This window comes from Ixodes scapularis, unplaced genomic scaffold (genome assembly GCF_016920785.2).
Source record: "Ixodes scapularis isolate PalLabHiFi unplaced genomic scaffold, ASM1692078v2 PGA_scaffold7__128_contigs__length_106722199, whole genome shotgun sequence".
Lineage (NCBI taxonomy): Eukaryota > Metazoa > Arthropoda > Arachnida > Ixodida > Ixodidae > Ixodes > Ixodes scapularis.
Window position 1 is genome coordinate 9422217 of NW_024609882.1, and position 26836 is coordinate 9449052.

At 46.4% G+C, this 26836-nt stretch overlaps 1 protein-coding gene across 1 annotated transcript; it reads right to left on the reverse strand.

Annotated features, from left to right (window-relative positions):
* Positions 1–1416: 1416 nt before the first annotated feature.
* LOC8040195 (ubiquitin-conjugating enzyme E2-17 kDa-like) lies at positions 1417–17309 on the reverse strand. The gene is made up of 2 exons (XM_029984863.2): positions 17144–17309; positions 1417–1721 (listed from the first exon to the last, which is right to left on the reverse strand). The coding sequence occupies exons 1-2, from the start codon at positions 17307–17309 to the stop codon at positions 1417–1419; spliced, it is 471 nt and encodes a 156-aa protein (XP_029840723.1).
* Positions 17310–26836: the final 9527 nt, after the last annotated feature.

Consider the following 26836-nt stretch of genomic DNA (forward strand, 5'->3'; position numbering starts at 1 on the left):
ACGAGTGACCCGTTTGCCAAAGGAGTGACCTGTTTGCCCAAATAGGTGACCGTTATGGCTCCTACGGGGAACCCCTTTGAGCCATACGAGCGACCCCTTTGACAAACCGGTGACCGCTATGGATAAACTATTACCGGTATGAACCCATTTACTTTCATATAGGCGCCATATGGTTTCTTTCAGTAGGGACGGTAAGCCTTTTACACAGCGAATGCATTATATACTCCATAATCAGGTTTAAACATTTAAGTTTCGATAATAACTAAAAAACATACATTACTTGAGGGGAGCTGTCAGCGCTAAAGAATAAGAGGCCTGTGATATTTACGAAGCTTACATTTTTATTTATACGCAATTTGGGTTCAATAAATTTGGAATATTTTACATGAATCATTACTAGTACACAAATTACTCGTTTTGCTACAGCAAATAGCTTTGTTATAGAGTTGCAGAGAGCTGTGAAATCGCAAGTGTCCTCACTGTGAATTTTGGCGCAAAATCGTAGTGTTTCGCTGCGCTATTAGCAACAAAGCTTGATTCGAGTTCAGATTCCCTTTCGTTCAATTAGGAGCGCCGTTACTTGGTGCGAGTGCAGTAAAACATTTTCACGGATATCGAATATTGGAATTCTAACGAGAGCGTCCCGACTCGTTTTATTTTGCGGCAGAATATTGGCTAACGCGTTTGGGAAAGCTGCGCTCAAAATTTGTTTCTGTTGAACCGGGAACTCATTTGCTTATCGTAAATATTCTGCCTTTCCAGATTTTCGTATATATTTTATAAAGTCACAACAAAAAATGCGACGAAGTTTTACTCTAAATATTAGAGTTTCTTCGACCTTCTGTTTGCACCTGCTGCTTTTCAATCGAGACTCGTTTTTCCCTTCGCATAAAACAAAATATTCTCGACTTGAGTCAAAAGACTGCCGGCGAGCGGATAAAACCGAAAGACTATGCAAATTCTGAGGATAAAAGAGGCGCCTTATGTGAGTGAAATTATTGTCATTAAAATCTGCCAGTCTAATTATTTTCGCCTGTTTATGGTAACCAACGTTGCAAAATCTTAAATGCAAACATACTCTCACTTTAGTAGTAGCGGTTATTTCAGAGCAAACAACGTAGATGTATGCCAAGTGGTACCTATAAGTTTGGTAACATGCGTGGGGAATGCATTCTGCCGGCTCCTTCGTTTAGGCGGCGTAACCAAGATAAAGCACGCTACAAATCTCAACTCTTTTGTTAAGCACCAATTAAAAAAAAAAAGTGTTTTAAGGAAAGAGTTTTGAAGGACATTCGCTTGCACGAATGAAACGGCAGAAAGCGCCGTTAGTTTGAAAAGATGCGTGTAACAATCGACTTAGGCCTACCCAATTTTCGCGCGTATTTTGCCCTCAACGTCCGTCCCGTGGTCCAAGCGTCACTCCATGGCATACCGCCGTGTCCATTCCTTGGCGATAACGTTGTAAGCCTCTTTGTCCGTCTTGTACACGTTGGCCACTTCGGGCACAAGGGGATCGTCCGGATTCGGGTCGCACATGAGAACCATGATGGACATGAGCACAGTCGCGATGGTCAACGAAGGGCACCAGTGCGACTTGAGTATGTCCAGGCAGATGTAACCGTTGCTGTTGATGTTCGGGTGGTAGATGCGCGTGGTGAACCTGACGTCGGGCGGTTTGAACGGGTAGTCCTCAGGAAAGCGGATCTTCAGCTTAAAGATACCTAGGACGGAAGAATGACAACAGGACTTCAACACTCTTATTGCATCAAATTTATAAAACATCCACATAGTTTAAGGCGGAAAAAGTAAGCTCATTTTCTAAACAAGTATAACTTATAAAACTTAGTCTGTAAAGGCTTTATTTTCAATAAATACTGCATATCTTTCTATATCTTTCGAAGTATTTTTAGACTATATATATTATGTCATTCATCATATGGCGACCTCATTTCTTAAATGCCCGCTGCATAAATATCTGCCGCGCGAGTCTTGAGCCAACGCCTTTGACAATCATCGCAAAAAAAAAAAAAAAAAAACAATCTGAACCACTGAAGTGTTTTGTAGTCATTTCATGGACGCAATGCCTTTGAAACTTCAAGGACATTGCAAGAGCAGAAGTTGCAGAACGTCAGTTCTCTAAGATGCTTTCATTCACTATCTTCACCAAATCGTCCTTGGCCGGAGACGGCCGGCTGCTCAAAACGTTATTGTGAACGCTCCGTTTGCCTTTATTAAACATTCAAATCTCTTCCCGCATTTTTACTTCGCTCATTGCTTCAAGTTAATTCATTTCACAAATTCCTCGACGTATCCTTATCTTCAGCATGGTCTGGAATTTCACGCATTCTAGTCTTATTAACGACTAAGGTGTGAGGTAAGCGAGTCGTTCTGTTCGTTTAACGATGATTATTATGGAGCATAGCCCGTAGAAATATTAACATCAAAACGAAATCATGTCATAATATAGACTAACTGTTGATGGAACATGACTGAGCATGTGCAACTCTGAGGGTAATGCTCTTGCAAGACTGTACTTACTGTCTCATTGCGCTTGTATCTCTCCATACACTACAGTATAAACACATTTGTCACCCTGGGATACTGAATAAGCGTTTTTTTTTTTGCGCATGCCTCTAGACGATTGCAAACAGGGCATCTAGCTGGCCGCTGCCATGTTTCTGTTCCTGTGACGAAGCACTTGAAATTGCAAACCTGCCAAAGTCACATTCACATGCATGCTGCACGTGCTTGAACGCATGGGTCACCAGTTGAGTCGCAATATTTGCAATAAATCCTTTCCAGAATTCAGTGCCATCTGGAGACTTAAATGGCAGTTTTACTTTTACCATAATAATGGAGACAATAAACTTGTAGTCTGCAGTATTTTATTCGGCATCATCACTTTCGCAAGTCAATGTCGAATGAGAATCTGCATTTCGCTGTACAGTTCTTTCTCGATATTATTTAATGTCGATGGCCACAAAGATACAGCCAGTCAAAACGAAGTGACAATCTAAGCAGACGTCTTAATAAAGTTCTATGCATCAATAGGCTTTGAAGCCGTTGTGTGCTACTCATAAATTAACCGGGCCCGGGTTAGAAATGAACACTTACGCAGCTCTTGCATTCAATTCCTACTTCGCATCGTTCTAACATCTCGAGTATATAGGCCCCAAATCATTAACTTAGGAGCATCTTTAACTTCTTCCTTGGTCAGTACAACAGAAGCCGCCATTAGTACGGCAGATATGGCATTTTTAAGATGATGATTGTGATAAAAGGGGTGAGACTGAATTTCGGAAAGGGTCTATTCTTTATTTGCTAGGAGATTGAACTAAGGGGAGAAGGGGGGGGGGGGGAGCTTTATTAAACTTCTGTTCCCCACAGCCCGATGTTTACTGACACATCATAACAAAAATATATAACCTCGCCTAGCACGATCTCTGCGCGTGCGCTTCGCTCTCATCCGTGCTTTTTTTCGCACGAGGAGTGGCCATCGAATCGTCATATTTGATTTCTTTGCTAAAACAAACCAACAAAAAAATCGAATTTTTTTTTCTTTAAGCTAAAGCGTACCGCTAGAGGCGTGACTGTTCGATCTCCTCGCCAACAGAAATGACTTAAATGTGCGGAAAGAGGCGGCCATGTAGCGACATCGGGTGCGTGCTTCAGCTCTTTCGTCGTGCTTTACAATGGGTGAAGCGTGGACATATATAGTTTGAAGTAAGGACTTGACGCAGCTGACCGATTCTGTCTCTAATATTTTGACGAGACTTAACCGAAAATTGTGTTTTCTTAACTATGCGGATCCGGGTTCCCCTTTTTTTTTACCCTTGAGCATTGGTTAAAATATATACATTAGAACCTGTACGGCTCTACGATGTTACATAAAAGCTAGGTCTGGGTAGAAACCTCGCTGCAATTCATGCGTTTTGGCAACGTGGACCAGGCATAATGTTATGACCAAGCAATAAAGGCTAGTTATATGATATAAAGTTATAAAGGCTAGTTTGAGTGTTATTGTAACCGTTGCAACAACGCGTCACACCTTAGGGCAATCTTACTAGAACAACTCAGTTGGGAGACTGCCATAGAGCCCCCTCTGAAGAGGTGGCACCGATTCGAACTCGAGTACCGAGCTAATGGCGATCGCAACGCCACCATTTCTCTCGCAGCAGCTACTCGGGGAACTGCACTGGTGCTTCCATTGGTTCGGGAGTATCGTATTTTAGAGCGTCCGCTGTGACTGTGTTATTTCCATTTATGGCTTTAATCGGCCATTTTGGTGCCGAAACGTATACTGTAAAAGGGAAGGCTGCCAACTTCCGTATAAGGCCCCTCTTTCCCCGAAAAAGTGGCGCCATTCATTGTTGTGGAAACGCTCGAGACACGTGCCGCGCGCCACTCCTGGGAAGAACATGGCGTCTGAGATCTAGCTCAGTGCTGCGCTGCACCGCCATGATCTTTGCAAGGGCTGCACATTGCACATGCCTCGTGCATCGACGCACCTTGCGCTACTTTTAAAACATGAAGGGGCTTTACTCCCGTTTCCGCCCAAGCGCACGCGACGCATTTTTTTAACGTTTAGGACGCACCTAGGTCGGGACGCCCTGCCTGAATTCAGCGGTTAGACATCGCGGTATAAAAATAATATTAAGTGTGCCGCAAAATCCTGTAAACTAAAATTGTATGAAAGCATTACGCTCCTGCCATTTTGTACTAATGTCTAATAAAATATCCTACAAAACGAGCAATTTTTGTTTGTTTTTACGCAAAAACATGCTTTCCAAAAGCTCATGGTGACCACAGTGAAGAAAAAAAAAAAGATTCAGCCGCCATCTTGGCACCTCGAGCTTGGTAGTTTCGGTATACTAGGAACATTCCGTGGCTCTAGCAGTAGTCATATAAAGCAAATTTCATGTTTCAGCTTGCCGCTAAAGGGTGGCGCTGCTATCGTCTTTAGCTTAAACTCGCTGAACGCCAGCGTCCCAGGTTTCAAGGTTGAGTTTCCCAACAGAGTGTTTTAGTAACGTTGGCTCAGGACGAGAGAACAAAATTCGTACGCTGGCGCCGTCTATCGGGTAGAACGCGGATTTTGTTTTTTCCAGTATTTTTGGAGACCAAATTTACGCATTATATACAAAAAAGAGTCCCTTATAATGTTGTCGGAACACTTGCAAGCCTAGGATGTAAGCTTATGCGTAATATATATGAGATTGGACTTGTTCCAAAGCCACATGATAAATAGCGCAAATGTCATTAGAACACGTATAAATCCCCAAAGTGAACTTAACGCATCGCGCTTTTTTTAGAAGTACTGACAACCGTTGTAGTGCGAGTGCGAGAGGCACGCGCCACCCCAGAGCGAGCGCTATGCCGCCATTTGCTTCCAAGGACCGCACGAGGCAGATGACCCTCGTTCAATGTCAAGAAGCTTTGAAAGGGCGGTGCGAATAGTTTGGTACTTTTAGTAAATATCGCTTAGAATTACAGTGTTCTAGAAGTTGTAGTGGCAAGAGTGGCGCCCGCTAACAATGGGCCGTGTGAAGACGGTCGACGTAGATGGCTGCGAATGGATAGCGCGGCGCTGGAGTTTTGTGCCTTAGGAAAATTGGGGACATATGTGCGATGAGCGTAGAAGAAGGCTCGGCTGATGCCTGATTCACATGGTGCGAATTTGCTTGCGATTTCGCAATTGCGACGCCGTTCTTGCGGCACAACGCAGTTGCGGTGCGAATTCGACTAATTCGCGAGTGCGTATTTTGCCAAACTTTCCTTGCGAACGGCCGCTCTTGCGAAGGGGACGGACAGCCAATCAAACGCGGCTCGTGAAAGACGTCACGGTGGTCATAGCAACGTGGGAATCCAAAATACGAAAAATGCGTCACCTACGTCGTCGTCTTCAAACTTCGCTGCGGGGGTGGGGCGGCGGATGTGCTTCTTCCAAGTGAATGTTTCTCGCCGGGGATGTAGGCTTGAGTTCGGCATTAAAACGAACTGGCGTTTACGTACCACGCGAGGGTTGTGGTTGCTTTCTTTGTAAAATTGCCGGCGATAATAATTGACACTTCTGTTCGATCACTCTGCGTAAGGGACTCGTTGCATAGTAGAAAGATTCTTCAAATCTGATTGCAGTTGACGCGAAGGTCTGTCTAGAAACCGAGAAACGCTGAACAGCACTTTGTTATTAAAGCCATTTGATAAAAATCGAGCTTCACATTTTTACGTATAGTGAGAATAACTAATTGATATGTAAACGCGCTGGACGCGTGCTACGCGAGCGACACGCGTGTAAAATGGCTTTAATTACAAAGTGCCGATCAGCGATTCTCGGTTTCTGAACAGACCTTCGTATCAGATCCCCAAACAGATTTCAAGAAAGGGTCTTTCTACTATTCAATGAGTCCCCTACGCAAATGTCACACGTGCCACGCGTGACATTTGTCATAGAAATCCTGTGACAATTTGGTTTTGTGCATAGTTTGCGATTATTTCACCAACATGATTGTTTTGGCTTTCGTTTTGCATTTGAAAACCTGTTTTTTTTATTTATGTCGTTTCCTTTATCTTCTGTGTTTTTGTCATGTTCGCAATCGCTAATATTGTTTTGCATTAAAAAAAAAGCTTAACATTTACGTTAGCTTGTTCATGCTGACCTACACTGAGGAAGTACAGAATGTGTTTTGCACGTCCAGCGTGTCGTTCATTTCATGAAAATCGGTCGATAAAACGCATTCTGTGTTAAGTAAAGACCCGATTGGGCAGCGTAGGTCCAACGAAAACAGTGAAATACCACCTTACCCTGTGGAGAATCAGCCAGTACTCTGTCGATCTACTTTGGGCTATACCTGCCACAAAAAGTGTCCGCCAGTTTGTCCGTAAAAGGGGCAAAGACCACAACCCATTTTCTACAAAAAGATTGACTGATTTGCAGGCAACAGGTTCGGGGTGGAAATGAACTAGAGAGATGACATGATGCAGGGGTGATTCAGAAATCAATTTTTTATTGCTGGCTTTAAATGTTGAAGATAACAACTAACAAAAGACAAAAAAGATGCAATTACAAAAGAAAAAAAAATCAAGTACAGGCTCACCTTTTTGGCAGACATCAAATATGAATAAAGAGGAACATAACTCGTTGCTGGAGTCATGGGGTGCACCGGCGCCAAAAGGCAAATATTTGCATTGTGCGCCGGTGTTGCAAGGCCGCCCACTCATCTACGCACGCCACCGACGATCCGAGTACCCCTTGTCAATGGCCAGACGAAATCGGCCCCTACGTGACCCGGAAGCTACAACGCAAGGCACGACGAGAAGGAAACTCGCCGTGCTTTCTGTTATAGTTTCGTCGTAACCACATAACCTCCTACAGCCCACCTCGCACTGCAGAGAGGGTAGATGCTACGCTTCTTCGGCGTGTACAAACACACTCCCTCTCAACACTACACTACCTCCAGCACGTTGCAGATTTACCTGAACCACCTAAATGCACATACTTCCAGAGACTACTCAAATAACTCTCACACACCAAGTTAAAAGGAAGCTGAAGCGGTTTTGTATTTGAGGAAACACACTTAAGTCGTCTTCATTTCACCTCCAGGATCTCGAATATCGAAATTATTTCTTTTATAATCTGGGGCATGTAGGTTGCAGAAAATCATTTTCAGAGTACCACCGAAGGCCCTCCTCCAGGAGCGTGTCGCCATAAAAGAAGTTCTCGGAATCTTCCTTCCAGCAGCGTCCACCACAGCTATGCACGCGTACTCTTGCTATTTTTTTTTTTTTTTTTTTAAAAGGGCAGAAAAAGATGTTAACACTTGTGCCAGTACGGGGGAATACACCTGGCAAGCTAGGGATTGCATGCGCGGCCCTCGAGTGACACGAGCTTTGCGGCCGAAAGGCCCTCTTATGACGCCACGACGAGTCGGGTGTTTTTCATGTTTTCTCGCGTTAAGTTACATCTTCGGGGAAAACGAACGCGATATTCATATCCGCGGGATAAAACTAGGCTAGAATCAAGCTCTATTTTATTTTTGTTTTAAAGAAGTGTTCCGGCTTCCCTTTAAAGACTGCGCCTCAGCTCAGGATCTTGCAGAACGTGCACTGAAAACACTCGTCCCACTTATCCAACCAAGGATCTCAGAGGACTGTGTCACTCCTCCGCGGGCGGCAGAGTATAAATTACGTCCACCCCTAGTTAAGCACATTAATAGCGTACATAAACAGGGAGAGTCCCTAATTTCATCCCCCTCCAGTAGCACCGGTCTTGGTACAATACAAATGTTTCACTTTCTCTGTTCAAAGTCCTAGTGGGCCTCACACGGAAGCCGTCTCTCACCAGAGCACCCGTTCAAAAGTAGCGAACTCGCAGCGGCAGAATATTGTTGTAATGGTGGCCTCAGCTCCCTGTTCCACCGGAAATAGGTCAGACGATCCTCACACACAACTTCGTGATTTGTTACCATACCGCTGACACTACTTAGGATTTCAGTCCAGCGCGGTTCCTTTGCCATGACACTGCAGCTTCCTTTACCAAGTACCTGCGGTACAGGTCTCTCATTGCGGTGGCCACTATGTTGCATTTTCGGACAGATTGGTCGACGTGCCGCGATCTCAGCCTCGGTAGGTGGAGCAACGCGTTTGTCTGTTGAGAGACCTCCTTGCGCCACTGGCCATCAACGATGTTGCCGAAGTGGTCGACTTCAATCAGCATTGGCATTTAGCATGTGCAACTTGTCGTCTTGTAGGTAGTTGTGCAGTACACAAGCTGCGCGGACGACTCCAGTGGCGTGGTCTGGGAGGAGGTCGATTGGCCTGCGGAAGATGCAAAATCTAGTAGCCAAATTTCGAATGCGTTCTGGACGCACCTTCTGGAAATGGGACAAAGACAACACTGTGATTTTTGTTATTATAATGCAAGTGCAACAATTCTAAAGGTTACCTTGCTCTACACAGTCGATAGTTGAATATTTTTAGATAATCGCTGAGGTATCAACCAGGACAGGGCCTCAGAAAGTCCGACCTCAGTTGAAATGCCTCGTCTCTAACGAAGACGGACGCGGCGATAACATGGGAAGATGGCAGCAGATTTGGTGGTGGACAATTCAAGGCAGCTTGACTGAGGCACTGTCCTATCCTTGATGCCTTGAAGGCGCCACCATCACTTTGGTGGCCATACGCTCCAGCGTCTGTGGCCATAAACCTCGACTTGCTGTCCACGACGGCCATCAGCACTATAGAGTAGGTTACCCTGAAAAGCCGAATGTTATGTCACTTCATGCACTCTTCCAAAACATGATATGTGTTAAAGTAAATTTGTAGACCCATAAACAGCACCTTGTAGTTATAGTACAGGCTTCAAGAATCGGCAAGGGCTTCGATATGTCCGTGTTTTTCGTCAACGTTCCCCACACAATGAGAAAAATGCCGCCCTGTCTCAAAGCCCTTGGCAATTTCCCTTGGTCTGTGATTCTTGATGGGAGCTAGAAGTACAGCACAAAGTTCACACATGGTTTTACGTTGTTATTTAAAAGCCGTTCATGTAATCTTTACCTATAGTAATACTGGTAATAAATGCATCCTCAAATATGAGAAATACTTGTTGACGCTTAACAATTGTGAATACTTTTGTAACTGAATCTGAAAAGCTGTGTGTCTGTTTTTTTTTCTCCCTCGCTCCTTTTTTTCTACGTTCAGCTGGAAACTTTCAGAAGCATGTTTAGCCAACTAGCCCAGCTCCAGGCACACACCACCTACTTTTGTAAGCTATCATATTATGCCCAAGTCAGGCCGGTGTCAGATTGCTTATACCAAAGACAAAAAAACAGTCTGCAGACATCGATCGAACGCAACTCAATGACGCATCTGTGTTTCATAAGCCGCGTGCCAGGCTGCTCCTTTCATTGGTTGCCGTGCGACATAAAAAAGCAGGGATGCTGCGGTGCCTCAAATTACTATTTGTCTGCAAACTGTATTCGTAGGATGCGTAATGTGTGACCCCGTCTTTCGAAGGTGGCGCAGTAATAGCATTGGGGCCCTCAACATCCTCAGGTCTGCAGCCCTCTCTTCCCAAGTTCGTCCCTAGAATCATAAATCAATGGCTCTCTGTTGTGTAAACTTTTTGAGAAACCATTTTTGACAGTACAGCTTTCAACATGATTCATTTAGATATTTCGGCTGCGAATAGTTAGGAGCAGCTGCAAAGGACGAGTTAGCTGCAGTGATTTGTACACCCGACTCCCATAATTATCTCCAGGTGGGGTGTGACACCCCCCCCCCCCCAGGATGTCTTAAGCAATGTATATAAACCTAAAGCCAGCCCCTTCTAACACCCCCTTATTTATCTCCAGGTTGGGGGCGACACCCCTCAGAATTTCTTGACCAATGCATCTAGACCTAAGGCCACCCCCTCCCAACAGCCCCCCCCCCCCCCCCCCAAATAATTGCAACACCCCCTGATTTAGAATTCTGGATGATTCCGTGGTTTGGTAGTGTGTAGAAAGAGTACACCGGGGCAGGGGGGGGGGGGGGGAACTTGAATTCATCAATTTCCCAAGACCACCACTGTGAGTCTTGTTGTTCGTCATGATCTACATCTTTAAAGGCGGTATTTAGTGGACGCCGTATTGGCGAGCATTGTTCGCAGCTAGAGCTCAAAAAGAACTGCTACGTACTGCTGGCAAAGATAAACAATCTTGACGGTGTGAAATATACGTTGCAGAAGCGTTGTGCAAATTCACTAACAGCACGTGCTCTCAACAGCAACCGGCGCAAGCTATGGCCCTCAGTGAATACCACACGACCGGAATACCACCTCCATTTTCAAGTGTTTTTTTTCATTACGAGACGCCAGCGACTCTTTCACGGCATGCATGCGACACTAAGGATACGGTTGGTTTTGGATGAGGCGCGTTTTTATTGGCTGTCTTTTCGTACCGTCGCAGCGGCGTTGGTGACGTCTTGAAAGATGTTTGACAATTGACGCAGCTCCGATTATTTCATAATCGCATTGAGCCTGCCTGTTTGCCGCAACAGCGCCGTCGCAACTGCGAAATCGCAACTAAAATCGCTCCATGTGAAACCGTCCCCTTTTCCACAAGTTACCAAAAACGAAATCAGATTTCTTTGCTTACCTTCATGTGTTTTGGGCGAAGCACCTTTCATATATGCGGACATCTCTCATGCACGATGGATGCCCCTGTTGACACTCCAACCTTGAATTGCAGTGCAAGATCCTGCATTGACGTTGCCGATGACAGGTACCTGAATAAAAACAAAACATTACTGTGTACATCAATGTCTGGAAGCCGAGAAACTAGTAATGAGTTCGCCATATAAACCAGTTTAATTGCACCTCGTATTCACTCCAAACAGTGAAGTTTAAAGAGAATACCATTTTACCTCAAAGTGATAGCAAGCCGCAGCGGCGACGAAATCGGCTCTCTGACGACATATTGCTTCGTAAGCTTTGTTTTCAGGCGAGTGTGGAGTCTTTCAAAGGCGTTCCGCATTATCCGGTAATATCTTCGAAACTGCTCCGGGTCGCTGTGCAGCATAAAAATGGTCTGCAGAGAAAAAGTATTCCAGAAACCTGCTCGCAGAAAAGCACAAGTCGACTTACCAATGAGTAAAACTCCGATTCTTTGGCTCTGTTTTGCCAGCACGGCCTGACCCGCCATCACCGCGGGCTGCCGTCTAGGAGCAGGAGTTTTTTTTTTCCGCAGAAGTAGGTATTCCTTTTAACAGAGCAGTCTGAACTCGTCGTCATCAGCGGCCATCATGCTCTATGAAAGTCAAGACGCGCTGCTACTTGCCATCTTTCAATATGGAACATCGTCCACATGACGAAGCCGCCGGGACAACTGTTCGCCTTGCGCGACATGCCAAGCAACGCAACAACTAGATTGCTCAAGCAGTTATGAGCTGTGACTCTCCCGGTGTCCTTGTCGCGTTCGTCGTACTCGTTGTTTTCGTCGTTTTCGTTTATGCGAATGCAGTCGATGCAAACGTCTGAATCGGCCCTAAATATAAGTATACGGCGTACTTTTTACCAGAAGCTAATAAATAAATCCGAAAATTTTATAATTTTGTTAAATATCGAAATTAGTATCGTCAAACGAATTCAAGGGTTCCAACCATGGACATCGCAAGTGCGAAAAATCGCATATGTTCTCAATCAATGTGAAAGGAAACGCGAAATTTCGCATGTGCGGTTCATCGCTTCACCGATTTCGCAGAAGAAAATCGCACCATGTGAATCAGGCTTTAGGCGGTGCGCTTCTCCCGAACGGAGCACCGTAGCACTTTTCTTTGTGGTGGACTGGTAGGGAGTCTTCACTGTTCTGTTGCCGTCTCGGTCATGAATCTAAGGAAAAAGACGTACACACACTGCTTCGCGCGGGGTGGAAGTCGGGCTACCCGGACAACAAGGGCAGTCGGAGCACCAGCGATATTAAGCCGTCGCTGTTTCGTGCGCCACAGGAGCAGTTGCGAAGATTACAGTGCGAACAAAAGTTTAAACGAGAAAGTAAACGCCTCGCCAAGACATCAGCGGTGTGCGAGAGCCATTTTGAGCCGCGCCTTAACCTTCGGGACTATGTGCACATCGTCAATGGCGTAAAGGTTAGGATTTTATGCCGCCATATCTTTTTGCTATTTTATAGTCTTTTTGCGTAGTATGTTGCTGGGTATCTGTCATGTGCTTGCTGAGTATGTCGATGAAGTGTATTACCACTTTTGAGAGCTCATAAACCAGTGTGTTGAGAATATATATATATATTTTGTTCATATTAGGGGCTGTTGAAAATTATGTTATTGCATTTTAATGCTTCATGTACTCCTATTCGAGGTATTTCTTTTTCATAGACTGCCTTCTACAAAAGAAAATTTGCTATATGTTCGTCAGTTGCAGTGCACCTTGGCTGTTCCCAAACGCGCTCGACCTTGCACCTTCCACAACGCTGGTTCCCGCATCAGCAACACGATAACAACAAAAAAAAAAAACAGTTTATTGTTTTCCTCACCATTGAAAAAGTGCCAGATTCATTGAGATTTATTAGTCTATTTTCTCTTATTCTATCAGTATCGCGAGGTTTCTTTCACAGTTATTAAGCTTGGAGCCCAAGGGATAGCGTTGCTGAACGACCTGTAAGTACTGGGAAGGGGCTGGAGGGTGGACAGAGAGAGTCGATAATAATAAAATAATCTCCCTCAAAAACACGCTAAAATTGAAAGTAAAGGATAACACAATCTCTAAAGGCATTCGTCCAAAGGCAGACCTACAATTCTTCACATAAGCAATTGTACCGCTTCGCGAAAAGGTCCAGTCGAACCTCAGTAGTACGCGCTGAACAGCGCCGACGACAGCGCTGACGGAAGCGCGCTACTAGGCCGTAGCACAAATCAAATAATCTCCCTGAAAACACGCGAACATTCCAAGTGAACGAGAGCACACACTCTAGAGGCGTTAGTCTAAAGGAAGACCTACACTTTTTACATTAGCAATTGTTCTGCGTCGCGAAAAGCTCCAGTCAAACCGCAGTTGTACACGCCGAGTGGCGCCGTCGACGAGGCTGACGGAGGCGCGTTCCTAGGGCTCAGAACAGCAGTGCCACGGTGTCGTCTACGCGCAAAATCTTCACGAGGCGGCCGCCGCTCTTGCCACTACAACTCTCTAGAACACCGTAATTAGAATGATTCCTTAAGATTCATGACCTATGAAGCACGCGTTAGTTTTCTTCTTCCAAGCAACGGCAGTCGCAGAAAAACAATTAGAGAAACAAGAAGCGTTCACCCCCTCAACTCGCAGCCAGAACAAGTCACCACGTGACACGTGATCTGGAGAAAATCATTTGCCGCCAGTGATTATCCTAGTCACGCTCTGGGCTTCGCAAAACACAAGGGATGCTTTGAGTTTCATGCATTGTTAAAATAGACCGATCTCACTATATGCTTTCACCTGAAGAAAATAAAAAGGAAGTTCTGCGCATTGTTCGTACGGCGTGCGAAGTAGTTCTTACAGGAGTGGTTGTTGGAGGAAGAAGCGATGGTTTTGGTGTTTGAAACGTGTACATCTCGATAAGATAACATAACAAAAATGCACCTACATATATCTTAATTATTTATATAAAAGGGGAAATCACTAATGTTCCGCGTGGAGCCGGACTTTTTTTACTACGGTTCTTGAAGTGAAAACGAGTATAAGCGTTTCAAGCATTTGTGACGCCGCCGTTACTGTAATTAATAGAAGGCAGGCGCCATTTCATGAGACAGCTCATGCCGTCTCGTGTTCTGCTCGTGCAAACCCTCGGCGTTATAGACCCTTTCCGGAATTCAGTGCCATCTAGTGAGTGAAACAGCAGTTTAACTTTTACCGTACTAATGGCGGCAATGAACCTGTGGTCTGCAGTATATTATGGGACGCCGTCAATTTCGGAAGTCAACGGTAAACGAGAATATGCGCTTTTTTTCAATCTCTTTCAATGTCAATGGCGAAAAAGATGCAACCAGTCAGAACGAAGCGGCAACCCACATAGACGCCTTGATAAAGTTCTATACATCAAAGGCTTTGAAGCCGTGTGTGTGCACTAACAGATTGACTGGGCCTGAGTTAGAAATGAACGCGTGCGCAGATCTTGAATCCAATTCCTGCTTCACTTTGCGCTAATGCATAGAACATATAGGCCTCGAATCATCTGCTTAGGATCATCTTCAACTTCTTCCTACATCAGTAAGCAGAAGGCCGCCATTAGTATAGCACATATGCCATTTTTCAGACGATCATGGTAGTGATCAAAGTGGCCAGACTGAATTCCGGAAAGGGTCTATTGTGGCGCGTAAAGAGAGACTACAGTAATGATTACACAAGGCATGGCAGTCAAGATAGTCAAGACTACACAAGACATGGCGGCTGAGGTGGCGCAATGCAACTGCCTGTGAAATCGGTCTATCAGGTTGTTCCCGTCATCTCAGTAATTAGGCACAAGACACTTCGCGAGTTCATGTCGACTCACGGATTGTCACGAGCTCGAATTGAATGCTCATGCTCTGCTCGTGACCACTGTGTGATCCGCGTTTAAGCATCGTTACCGTGGAGATCGCAAAAAGCTCGCTGCCAATATTCTGGGCATTGCATTGTTGAAAACGTCAACAATGCAGTCTTTCCTGCTTCGTCATTTCGTTTTGCGAACGAGAGACTGATTGAAAACGTGCGCTTTATCCTTAAAATTATGCGGCCACAAAAAAAAACAAAAAGCGTTTTGATGAGTGACGTCGTGTGCGAGTATACTGACCCACAATAGGCCTTTGCATCGCTAATCACCTGGATGAAAAATGCTGAATCACTGAGCTGTGGACGCATGCTCGGGGTTCGATATACCTCACAGCAGAGATACAGCGTATGCTCAGAAGGCGTTCCCCAGCCCAGCAGACAAAAATGGCAGCGCGCAGAAGGCGATCTTTGCAAAGATCTATAGACCCTTGCATCGCTTGTCACCAAGGGGAAAAATGCTCAGTCACTAAGCTCTGGACGATTTCGCGGCATCTGATGTACCGTACAAGAAGACCAACGGTGAATTCCCAGAAGGAGTTCCCCAGCCCAGCAGACAAAGATGGCAGCGCGCTGAGAGCGACTTTTGAAGAGGTCCATATTCTGTTTTATAAGAGCTTGGCAAATTGTGGAGTCTGAGGCCCCCACTAATCAATAAGAGCGTTGAAGCGAGACACGTGACGCCACAATACGGGAGCGCTCGTGTCGACCATCGAGCGTTGTTACGTGTTCTGCTCCGACGCTCTTTATGGGCCTCTTCATCTACTCTTCGCTAAGTTATCGTGACACGGAATAGGCGGAACTCACGTTCGTCTGCTTCTTTTTCAGGGGTCGTGGCGACGTCAGGACGCCGACCTTTGATTGGCTCTGATTGAAGTATAGTTTTTAGATCTCAGAGCAAGCTGCCTTGAGGTCTACCCACTCTTCTCCCCATTGGAACCAATCAGAGCTCGGTGTTCCGACGTCACTACAAATCGTGCAAAAGAAGCAGACTAACTTGCGATACGCATATATAGTGCCCGTAAGCTTGCGTAAAGTAAGGAACATTCCTACCCGATATTGTTGCGCGGCTCTTTCCTCTAGCCCAAAACCAGACTGAAGCGGTTGAGCGGCAGTCGATCAATCACACACAAACGCCCACCTGTGTACTACAGCGTGCCTCCCAAAAATACTACAGTGCTTTTTGTGTGTGTGTGTGTTTTTTTCGACGGAAAAACTATGCATCGCCGAACGTCCATTCTCTGCCGAAATGTAGCATTAGAGATCCGAGTCAGGTGACATAATTATCACAACTATTCGGTATCTCATCCGACAATTATAAGTAATTTTCTAAAAATTGAAATAGGAAAAAAAGGGGCTCGGCTTTCGCCCATTTGCGGTAAATGGCGTCATTTATCTCCAGGTATTCGAGAGCTCCGTAGGCTGCCATTTTCTCGTTGAAAATTCTAGAAAATCGCTTAAAACTTTCGAACAAAATAACGGTGAGTTCTGAACCTTTGACATCTAGTTCGCACCAGTAGGGCTACAGATTTGGGCGGAGAGTGGGTGTTCGGCCAATGCTTAGTTAATTTTTACGGTGAAACACACACACAAAAAACGAGCTCTCTAAACTACCTGAAAGGGGAGGTGGGGGGGGGGGGGGGGGGGGGGAAGGGGGCACCCTGTATACTTCGGTTCACATTGACTTTGAGCGCAGCCGCGATAAGGTACAATGGAGCCAATAAAACAGCGCCAAATCTGTAGCGTCATGTTTCTCGTCGCCTTTGTGCGTTCGCTATCCTCGGCTAAATCAATCACAAGCAGGGAATACGCCGAGGCTGCGCGCGGTTTTATTTGCGTGTTAGTTTAGCAGGTGATATAGTAGCAAACACACAAACACGACGAGGACCCTGACGATGCACGTTTTGTCACCGATCGATTGGTTCCATCGAATGGTAGCGTCGCCTGCGCTCGGACATGTGCATGAAACGCACTGTATATAAAGCCTTAGGCTCCATTGTTCCGAAGTCATTGCCGAGATTTTTGTAAATATTGAGAGAATCCCGGAGTACAGTGCTTTCAAAATCGTTTTAAATCCGAGCGAAGAAAGAGGCTCGCCTTTCTCAAAGGGCGAGTCGTCCGGTCCCACGATGGTGGCCTGCCAGAGGAACAGGTTACCCGGCTCGACGGGTCCCGCGGTGCAGTTGGTCGGCGGATCCCGACTGATTTCGCGCAGTTCTCGCTGGATCTTGGCCAGTGCCGGCTTGCCCAGCTGCGATGACATCGGACCCTGGCGCGGGCCATGGGCTTGGTGGGGGGCAGGAACAGCGCCACCCCGCGGTGACTTCTCTTCTTCGCCTCAACAACTTCATATAGTGTCACTAATGATTACGATTATTATTAGGGGGGGGGGGGGAGTGTGATCGGTTGCCGAGTGGGCTAGCGCACATCAGCTCGGAACACGTGGTGCGAAAGATCGCGCTGCGTAACCCAGGGACCCTGACCTCAATCTCCACCCCTGCCCGTCTCGACCTGGATGAGCATCGTACTGGCGTTGGGTCCTGATTACTACTGCGTGATGCAAGTTAAATACCGCAAGCAAGCGGTTAAACTGTACTGGCTAAATTTCTCGTCTACAGTGGGTTACAATGTCGTCATGTTCAGGCGAACTAATTGCATATTAATAATATTAATATTATGGTCTTAGATCTATCCGTGCTGGTGGTGAAGAGCCGCAGCACCACAAATTGAGGGCGGGTGTTTTTTTATCTCGGAGAGCTGTAGCAGAGCGTGGCATATCGTTCGACCTCGCTCGTGATCGTCTGTTTCTTCATGATTTTATCCCGCCGATTCGCTCGCGTGCATGCCTCGTCTTCCTTCAAACCTAACAAGCTCGGTTTAAACGTTTGAATGGTGGGTAGAAGCTGAGCTAGTTGGTGGTACATATCACAACGGCTAAACCAGCTGAACTACTAAATTTGGGGAGAAAGGAGTAAAGACAGGTGATCGCTGGACTACCAACTATTTAATAAAGATTCTTCGTTTTCCTCTCTTTGTCTACTGGCGTTGTGGCTACCTTCTCTTCTTTCTACTTGATTTTTCTGTTCCATCTCGGATACTGGTTTTCCGGAGGAATCTTTTTTCGCTTTCCTGTAGCGAAGCAAAGACCTGAAACTGTGCGTCTCGGATAAAGAAGGAGGTTTTGTGGTTCTGGATTCAAACATCTATGAAGAAAAGGCCCAACAAGCGATCAATAAGAATTTCATAAAAGTAGAAAATAAACGGGCAAAAGCAGCAAAAAGAACCATCATAAACCTGTTCGACCAAAATCAAGCCAGCCTTTGCACCAAGATCAAAGGAGCGGCAAATGGCCAGCTTTCGGTGTTTTTCTCCGCCAAAACTCACAAAGAAGGCATTCCTTTTCGGGCCATAGTCTCCGAGAGGACAACGTGGCAAGCATGCGTTTCAAGGTTTTTGGCACAACACCTCTCAAAAATACACGTAGAGGATCCATTCCGGATCCCCAACTCACAGCAAGTAATAACTTATCTTGAAGAAAAAGGAAATAGTATAGTCTCGGGGTTTTCCTTGGACGTACAGGACATGTACTACTCCATCCCTCAAGCAAGGCTGTTGCATGTCCTCAGAAATACCATTGAAAATCAAGGCCTTGCGAAATTCCAAAATGGAGCAGGTGTTAGCGTTGACACCTTCTTGGAGGTTTTAAGGGTTTACCTCTCCGCAACGGTAGTGACTTACCAAGATCAGCACTTTGTCCAGAAGAGTGGAGTGTGCATCGGGTCAAAAGTGGCACCATATTTGTGCGACGTCTTTTTAGGCGCCTGCGGGGTTGCTATACAACAAGCTTTGAAAGAACCACGAGTTGCAGTTATTTTTCGGTATGTTGATGACTTTCTTATTTTATGTACCACCCCAGTTGATGAAACATCAGACGGATGCCTTAACACCACTCTTAGGGATTTTCAAACAAATTGCATGGGCCTCACCTTTACATACGAGCTTCCCGTTGAAAAGTCTATCAGGTTTCTGGATTTGGCCTTAGACTTCCAAAAGGAACACGTTTGTTGGAGATACGAAACGCGATCGGGGAAAGGGTTCCTTCCCTTTGACTCAGAACATTCGAAAAATGTAAAGCAAGGAGTCGCCATTACAGCTCTCACAGCTAGCCTCAGAAAAACATGTTCACATCAGATGGGACGAAGCTTCAAGACCCAAATCTCCAGACTCCATGAGGCCGGGTATCCGAGACCCTTCTTAGCCTCCATCTGTGAAAAACTCTGCCAAAACATCAAGAAATCCAGCCAAAAGAATGACTCTAACTCACAAAAAAAGGTTCCTAGATCACCTTTCGCGGTGGTTCCGTATATTCATGGAGTCACACATAGATTGAAAAAGATCGCCACGAGGCAGGGCGTCAAAGTAGTGTGCTCGGCACCAAACAAGGGATATGCCATGTGCCGGAAGGTGAATCTAGGTGAGGCCAACAACACCAGCACTTGCAACACCAAACATAAGAATAAGTACGTCCAATGCGAAAAGGGAGTAGTGTATAACATACCACTGTCATGCGGGCGTGTGTATATTGGACAAACGGGAAGGTGCGTGAACGATCGAGCACGTGAGCATGCAGCAAACATAAGAGCCCTAACAGGGCCGGGGCATTTAGCCGCTCATTGTCGAGCATGCACGTGCGAGGCCAAGCTCGACCTGGGTACCATATTAGCTCACCACAAAGACCAGCTCGCCCGTGAAATACTTGAGGCCTTGGCCATAGAAGATAAAGAAGAAAATTGCGTTAGTACACCATCTATTGCGCTACAGGAAAGCGAAAAAAGATTCCTCCGGAAAACCAGTATCCGAGATGGAACAGAAAAATCAAGTAGAAAGAAGAGAAGGTAGCCACAACGCCAGTAGACAAAGAGAGGAAAACGAAGAATCTTTATTAAATAGTTGGTAGTCCAGCGATCACCTGTCTTTACTCCTTTCTCCCCAAATTTAGTAGTTCAGCTGGTTTAGCCGTTGTAGTTTGAATGGTCTTCCATTCACGGATACCACTTCAGTTCATTGAGTAGACTCTGAGGTGTGCTGGGTGTGGTGTGCTGGACAAAAGGGTGCGAGAGTCACACACATATAGACGACGACGAGGAGCACGCTCTTTGAAAGAACTGTAGAAGCGGGACTACCACGTCCAACATAAATGCTACGTTTTATTTAACAAGTACGTTTTACTGGCGACGAGACTGAAGGACCTACGGCACAGGCATGGCTCACAAAGTGAACATCGAGAAGTTCAAGTCTAAAGCACCAAACGCTTGGATCGAGTACATCGAACGCCTAAACAGCCTCTTCGTCATTCACGGTGTAGAGGAACCAGACTTACGGCGAGCAGTGCTGATTGGAAAATGCGGACCAGCGGCATACTCGGTAATGCGATACCTCTGTTCACCAGCCCTACCGTCGGCAACTGACTAGGAGATCATCCTCGAGCGGATGGAGAATTATTACTGCCCAAAACCACTGAAGACCTTGCAACGCTTCCGTTTCCACAAGCGAAAACAACATGAGAGCGAGACCATTGCTGCCTACGTGAGTGCACTCCGTCGCTTGGGTAAGACCTGCGAGTATGATGCTATGCTCATCGAGATAATCTGCGACCAGATTGTTTGTGGTGTGAGGGACACCAAGCTACAGGACAAGCTTCTGTCTACTACAAACGTGGACCTGCAAACAGCTCTCGAGCTGGCTACCGCTGCCGAGGCTGCCTCGCGAGCAACACTAGAGCTACAATCAAGATCAGCGCAGCCCGGAGTGCAGCCTTGCATAGACGCTGAAGCACCAGGTTCTGACTCCTCCATCGTAAACGCAGTTCAGCGCGGCTCTCCTCAGACACCTTCGCCATTAAGATCTTGTTTTCGCTGTGAGGTTCAGCACTCACCGTCGAAATGTCGATGCAAAAGCATGCTTTGTCGTTACTGTAAGAAGCTGGGCTACATTGAGAAGGTCTGCATGGCCAAGGAAAAAGAGCAACGACGACGTCTACAGGCAAGGTCGAACGAATCTCATGCTACACACGTGGTGCAAGGAGACCAAGCCGACATGTCCCCACCCCGCTTTGACGTGTATGCAGTTGAAAATAAAACTGGTGTCGCCGTACATGGTGACGGTTACTCTGAACGGAGTTCCACTTGCCATGGAAGTGGTCTATGGATCTGCCGTATCTAATATCAGTGAATCCACTTACAGCACGCTCGGAGTAAGGACACCTTCGGCGTTGATGAAAGATAACCATCTGCTTAAAACCTGCACACAGCAGTGTCTCACCGTACTGAGAAAAATAGAAGTTGAAGTAGGATTTCGAGGCCACACCCACACACTTTCACTTTTTGTGGCCAATGGCGGTCATGCCAGCCTCCTTGGACGTGATTGGTTTGAAAGTTTGGGCATTGATGTCACAGGAGTCAACTCTTTACGCAGTTTCAATTTGCCTGGGCTTTACCCCGACGTTTTCGCAGGAGGCTAAGGAGCACACCGGCGGTGAGCCTATATCAATACCCATCGCAATAAATGCTACGCCGAAGTTTCTTAAGAGTCGGCCCGTTCCGTTCGCTCTTCGGCCCGCCATCGAAGAGGAGTTGGAAAACTTAGTGAATCAGAAGATACTGGAGTCTGTTCGACATTGTCAATGGGCCACACCCATTGTGCCAATCCTAAAAAGAAACGGCAAGCTTCGCCTCTGCGGTGACTACCGTAGCACTATCAACCCGTTTGTGATAAATGAGACGTACCCGCTTCCGACGATCAATGACATTCGATCCACTTTAGCTGGAGGCGTGTTTTTTACAACATTTGATTTAACTCAGGCGTGTCAACAACTCCGGGTGGATGATGCAGCTGCGGATCTGATGACCATAAACACGGATAGAGGCCTGTACCGCGTGCGGCGGCTAGCTTTTGGGGTAACTCCTGCAGTAGCCATTTTTCAACGCTTTATCGACACGCTGCTGTCAGGAATCAGAGGTGTGATTCTTTACCTTGATGACATCCTTATTACGGGAAAAACAAGTACAGAACATGATGAACGTCCGAAAGAAGTATTGCGACGACTGTCAGAGGCCGGACTCCGCTTACAGAAGGAGAAGTGCGTTTTCTTCTCAGCCAGCAATACCTACCTAGGCTATCATATAGACTCGACTGGTATTCGGCCAACCAAAGAAAAGGTAGAAGCTATTCGCGACGCTCGAGCACAACGGAATCTCACAAAGTGGCCTGCGTTTTTAGGAATCCTAAACTTCTACGGATGTTTCCTGCGAGATCGGGTGACTGTTCTGGAGTCGCTGCAGAAACTGCACGCCAACGGGGCAAGATGGCAGTGGAACAAGGCCCATGACGAAGCCTATTTACGGGCGAAACAACTTCTCCAGAGCGACAGCTTACTGGTGCACTACGACCAAAGCCTGCCTCTTTCACTGTCCTGTGAAGCTTCTCCTTACGGTGTAGGCTCCGCCCTTAGCCACACCATGCCAGGTGGACGAGAAGCACCTGTGGCCTACTCCTCAAGAACACTAACTTATATCGAGCAAAAGTATGCTCAAATTGACAAGGAAGCTTTGGCTATTGTCACAGGCGTCAAGAAATTTCACCAGTTTCTGTATGGCCGTCATTTCTTGATATACACGGGCCACAAACCTTTGCTGGGCCTGATACATCACAGCAAACCTGTGCCACAAGTCATGTCTCTACGGATGCTGCGATGGAGCCTTATATTATCGGCCTATGACTACGAACTGGTTTATCGTCCAGAAAAAAAGTTGACTAACGCAGATGGACTTAGTCGCGTACCAATGACGACCTCGACTGCCGAGATCTTTGGTACACCCATGAACTGCCTACTCTTAGAGGCGACACCAAACCCTCCACTCAACGCAAAAGGAATCGCAGATGGGACCCGCCGTGATCCTGTATTATCTAGGGTCTTATCATGCGTATTGAACGGATGGTCAGCACTGCCACCGGAGGAGTGTTTTCGGCCTTTCGTTCGAAGGCGGCACGAGTTATGAGCTCACAAAAACTGTCTGCTCTGGGGTAGTCGGGTGGTTGTGCCGCCTTCCAGTAGGAAAGAAACATTAACGCTGCTCCACAACAGCCACCCAGCTATTGTGCGAATGAAGGGCTTGGCTCGTAGTTATGTGTGGTGGCCCAAAATGGACTCGGAGATCGAAGAAACGGTCGGGCAATGCCTTGCTTGCCATGAGTCGCGTCATGCTCCCTCAAGGAGCCCTACGATTCCTTGGGAACGCACCAGCAAACCGTGGTCTCGCATTCATATAGATTTTGCTGGCCCTATGCATTACAAAACATTCCTCATTGTCGTAGACAGCTCCTCCAAGTGGCTGGAGGTAATTCAAGTGACCTCAATGACAACATCATGAACGGTATGCCACCTTCGTGCTTTGTTTGCCACTCATGGGCTTCCCGACGTCATCGTGTCGGATAACGGAGCGTCTTTTACTTCAGCAGAATTCGAGCTGTTTTGCTCCCAAAATCAAATCCGACATGTTCGTGTCGCGCCATATCACCCGAGTTCCAATAGACAGGCCGAACGAATGGTACAGACGGCTAAAGAGAACCTTCTTCGTATGGACTTCAGCGATCGGTCGCTCCGTCTGGCGAGAATGTTGTTTGCACAGCACTCCACCCCCACTCTGCGACCGGGAAAACTCCGGCAGAGCTTCTCATGGGACGACAGATCACGACGGCGCTAAATCGACTGCATCCAAACCTGGATGCCAATATCAACGCACGAAGTGAAGATGCTTACAGGAACTAACCGTCGGCCGAAAAATTTAGGAGTTTTAACCCAGGTGAGGAGGTGCTCGCCTGAAACTACGCATCTGGGCCTGCTTGGGTACCTGGCAATATAGCAGCTGGAACAGGTCCGAGATCGTACACTGTGCAGACAAATCAAGAACAATTCTGGCGTCGTCACATACACCAACTACGCGCCCGTACTTCAGCTTCTGTGGGTGAGTAAGGCGATGTCGAATTCGGACGAGCGCCGTTGCTAGCGCCCGCCCTACCTCCTTTACCGCCGAGTTCATCAGAGCCAGACATGCCTCAGCGGCGCACCTCGGCTCAACAGTCGCCTAGGCAAGACGTGAACTCACCCCAACGGTGGATGTCAGATCAAGAGTCGCCCAGGAAAGAAGTGCACTCGCCCCAACAGCGAGCTTTTCCTCAGCGGCGCAGGGAGAAGCAACATTAAGTTCACCAGCTTTATCCACGCCAACGGCACCGTCGCTACGTCCAGCAAGAAAGGCTTTCCTGTGCGGTCTACGTCCTACAGCGCATCCGGCATCGGAAGAACAAACTACTTCGAGCGATAGAATCGCTGCGTCTCAAAATGGACAGGCGGCGATTTCAACAAAATTAAGGCGTTCCGAGCGTGCAAGGAAGCGTCCGCGTTATCTTTCGGACTTCGTGTGATTGAAGGAGGAGTGTGGTGTACTGGACAAAAGGGCGCGAGAGTCACACACATAGAGACGACGACGAGGAGCACGCTCTCTGATAGAACTGTAGAAGCGGGACTACCACGTCCAACATAAATGCTACGTTTTATTTAACAAGTACGTTTTACTGGGGGCCCTCAGTGTTATGGTATACTTCTTGTCGTTTAACACCTAAGACTGAAAAAAAAAACTCGAGAATTTTCATTTTGTATCTGTTCCTTCGATTAAAAGTTTTTTTTTTCTTTTCTGCGTTACAGTTTTAGGTGTTGAACAACATAATTAGCTACCACCAGCTCGCCTGCGCACTTAGTCATTTCACTGATGGTTTACCTGCTGGTGTTGGAGGTTCACTTACATCATCCACTTCATCTTCGTTGTGAGTTGAGCTAGCTGTTTCTTCAACGCTTTCAGTAAGATCATCTGCTTAATCAGTAAGATCTGCTTAATCAGTAAGATCATCATCAGTAAGATCATCTGGAAGGTTTAAGGTTTCTCGCAGCGATTCTGTCGACACCTGCTTTGCAAACGCCCGTCCTAATACACTGTCTGACAGCTCAACTGGCTGGATATTTCTTTCAACAAATATTCGTAACTGTTGCGGTCTCGTGCAGTGCACGAGGGACCATAATTCGTGTGATTTGTCTTTCGTTGCGGATCAGTTTTTGTACGAGAATCGTGTTGTCAGTTTCGGAGATAGTTTTTTTTCTTGTTGGTAGTAATAGGTTTTAGGTATTCAGGATCAGGCGCCTCGAAGCTTCTGAGGCGAGAATCCTGATTTAGTTCAATTGCCAAGCCCTTTAGTATGCATCCGGCCACATTTTTGTTCATGATGCCTTCCAGGGTTTTGTCGGGCATGTCGAGTCGTGACGTGGCATCTGCTGTTCCGTTCAGTCTTCCCAAATTGTGTAGAAAGTTAGGAGTTAGATTTCCTATTCCGCTAAGTCGAGTGTCCATCTGGTGGATCTACGGTTAACTTTACCTTGTTTTACCAGGTACATGAGAAAGGTAAACGGAATAATAATAAGAAAGACAGATTTTACGTTTATGAGTGTATGATATTTAGCTTCTTCGGACATCCCGTCACCACGAGCATCTTTGATAATTGGCATCAAATAGAGAGTGCTGCTCGTTTTTGCGTACAGATTGTGGTTACCGTGCACCATGTGGTTGATCTACCACAATCGTTGGAGATGGATATTTTCTATCACTTTTTCTTATGATGCCCTTTCGAAATCGATCTTTAAAGTCATTTTTGAAAAAAAATGTAAATCAGCAGGAGAGGATATATATGGGCTGGATGTGACTGGTATATTGTCTCTGAGATGAATTGAGTGTTCAGGGTGAGGATGCATCTTTATTTTATTTAAGCTATCCACAAAAAACTGAATGATGTTTCAGTAGAATGTCACGAAGGTTGTTCCGTCAATTTACCAACGCGTCATCAGTCATATCTTTGACAGCCGTTTCAATGGGCTCGAGAAGTTTTGTGTCTGGCACTCACTCTCGTTTATAGTTTCACGAACTTACCCCCGTGCGTTGCTGCGCACACAGGAACTGCGCCAGTAGAAAGTTCGCGTTGATAGAATAACACGTACTACAGGTTTTACTTGAGCTAGTTGGTACATACTTGAATATGGTCAGCTGAACAATTACAAATTAGAAAAAAACCGTGAGACGAAATACATACACACCGCTGACTATCAACTTGCTGCCTTTAATAGTTCGTCTTCCTTTTTCTCTGTTTACTACAGCTAGTGATGACAGCCATCCGCCATGTCCACGCGATGCCCCCATCAGGGTGTTATGCGGCTCGTGCCACGTCCCAAGTATTGTTTTTTTTTTCGGGTGGATTGTGAGAAACGGGGTGCTCACGCACAGTTGAGCACTGTCTTCGATGGCCAGAGCTTCAATTAGTTCACGTGCATATGGGTTCCGGTGCCGCTCTATAATGGTGATGTTGTTAAAATTAGGAGTGCACTTGCAGGACCGGCAATATGCAGAAAGATGTCCTGCCGATGTTCCTTTAACAGAAGCCGCGTGCTCCCTCGCTCGATCGTTCACACACCGCCTTGTTTGCCTTATGTAGTACCTGCCACAGGAATGCGGTATATTGTACACAACGCCGCTTTGGCACGGGTGTATTGCGTCCTGTGAGCAATTGTGCATTGCTTCTTCTCTTGATTTGTTTTTCGATTAGTTCTCCGGCACATGGAGTAGGCCTTTTTTGGTGCCGAGCACACAACCCGAATATCATGCCTCCCGGCGATTTTCTTCCATACAACTC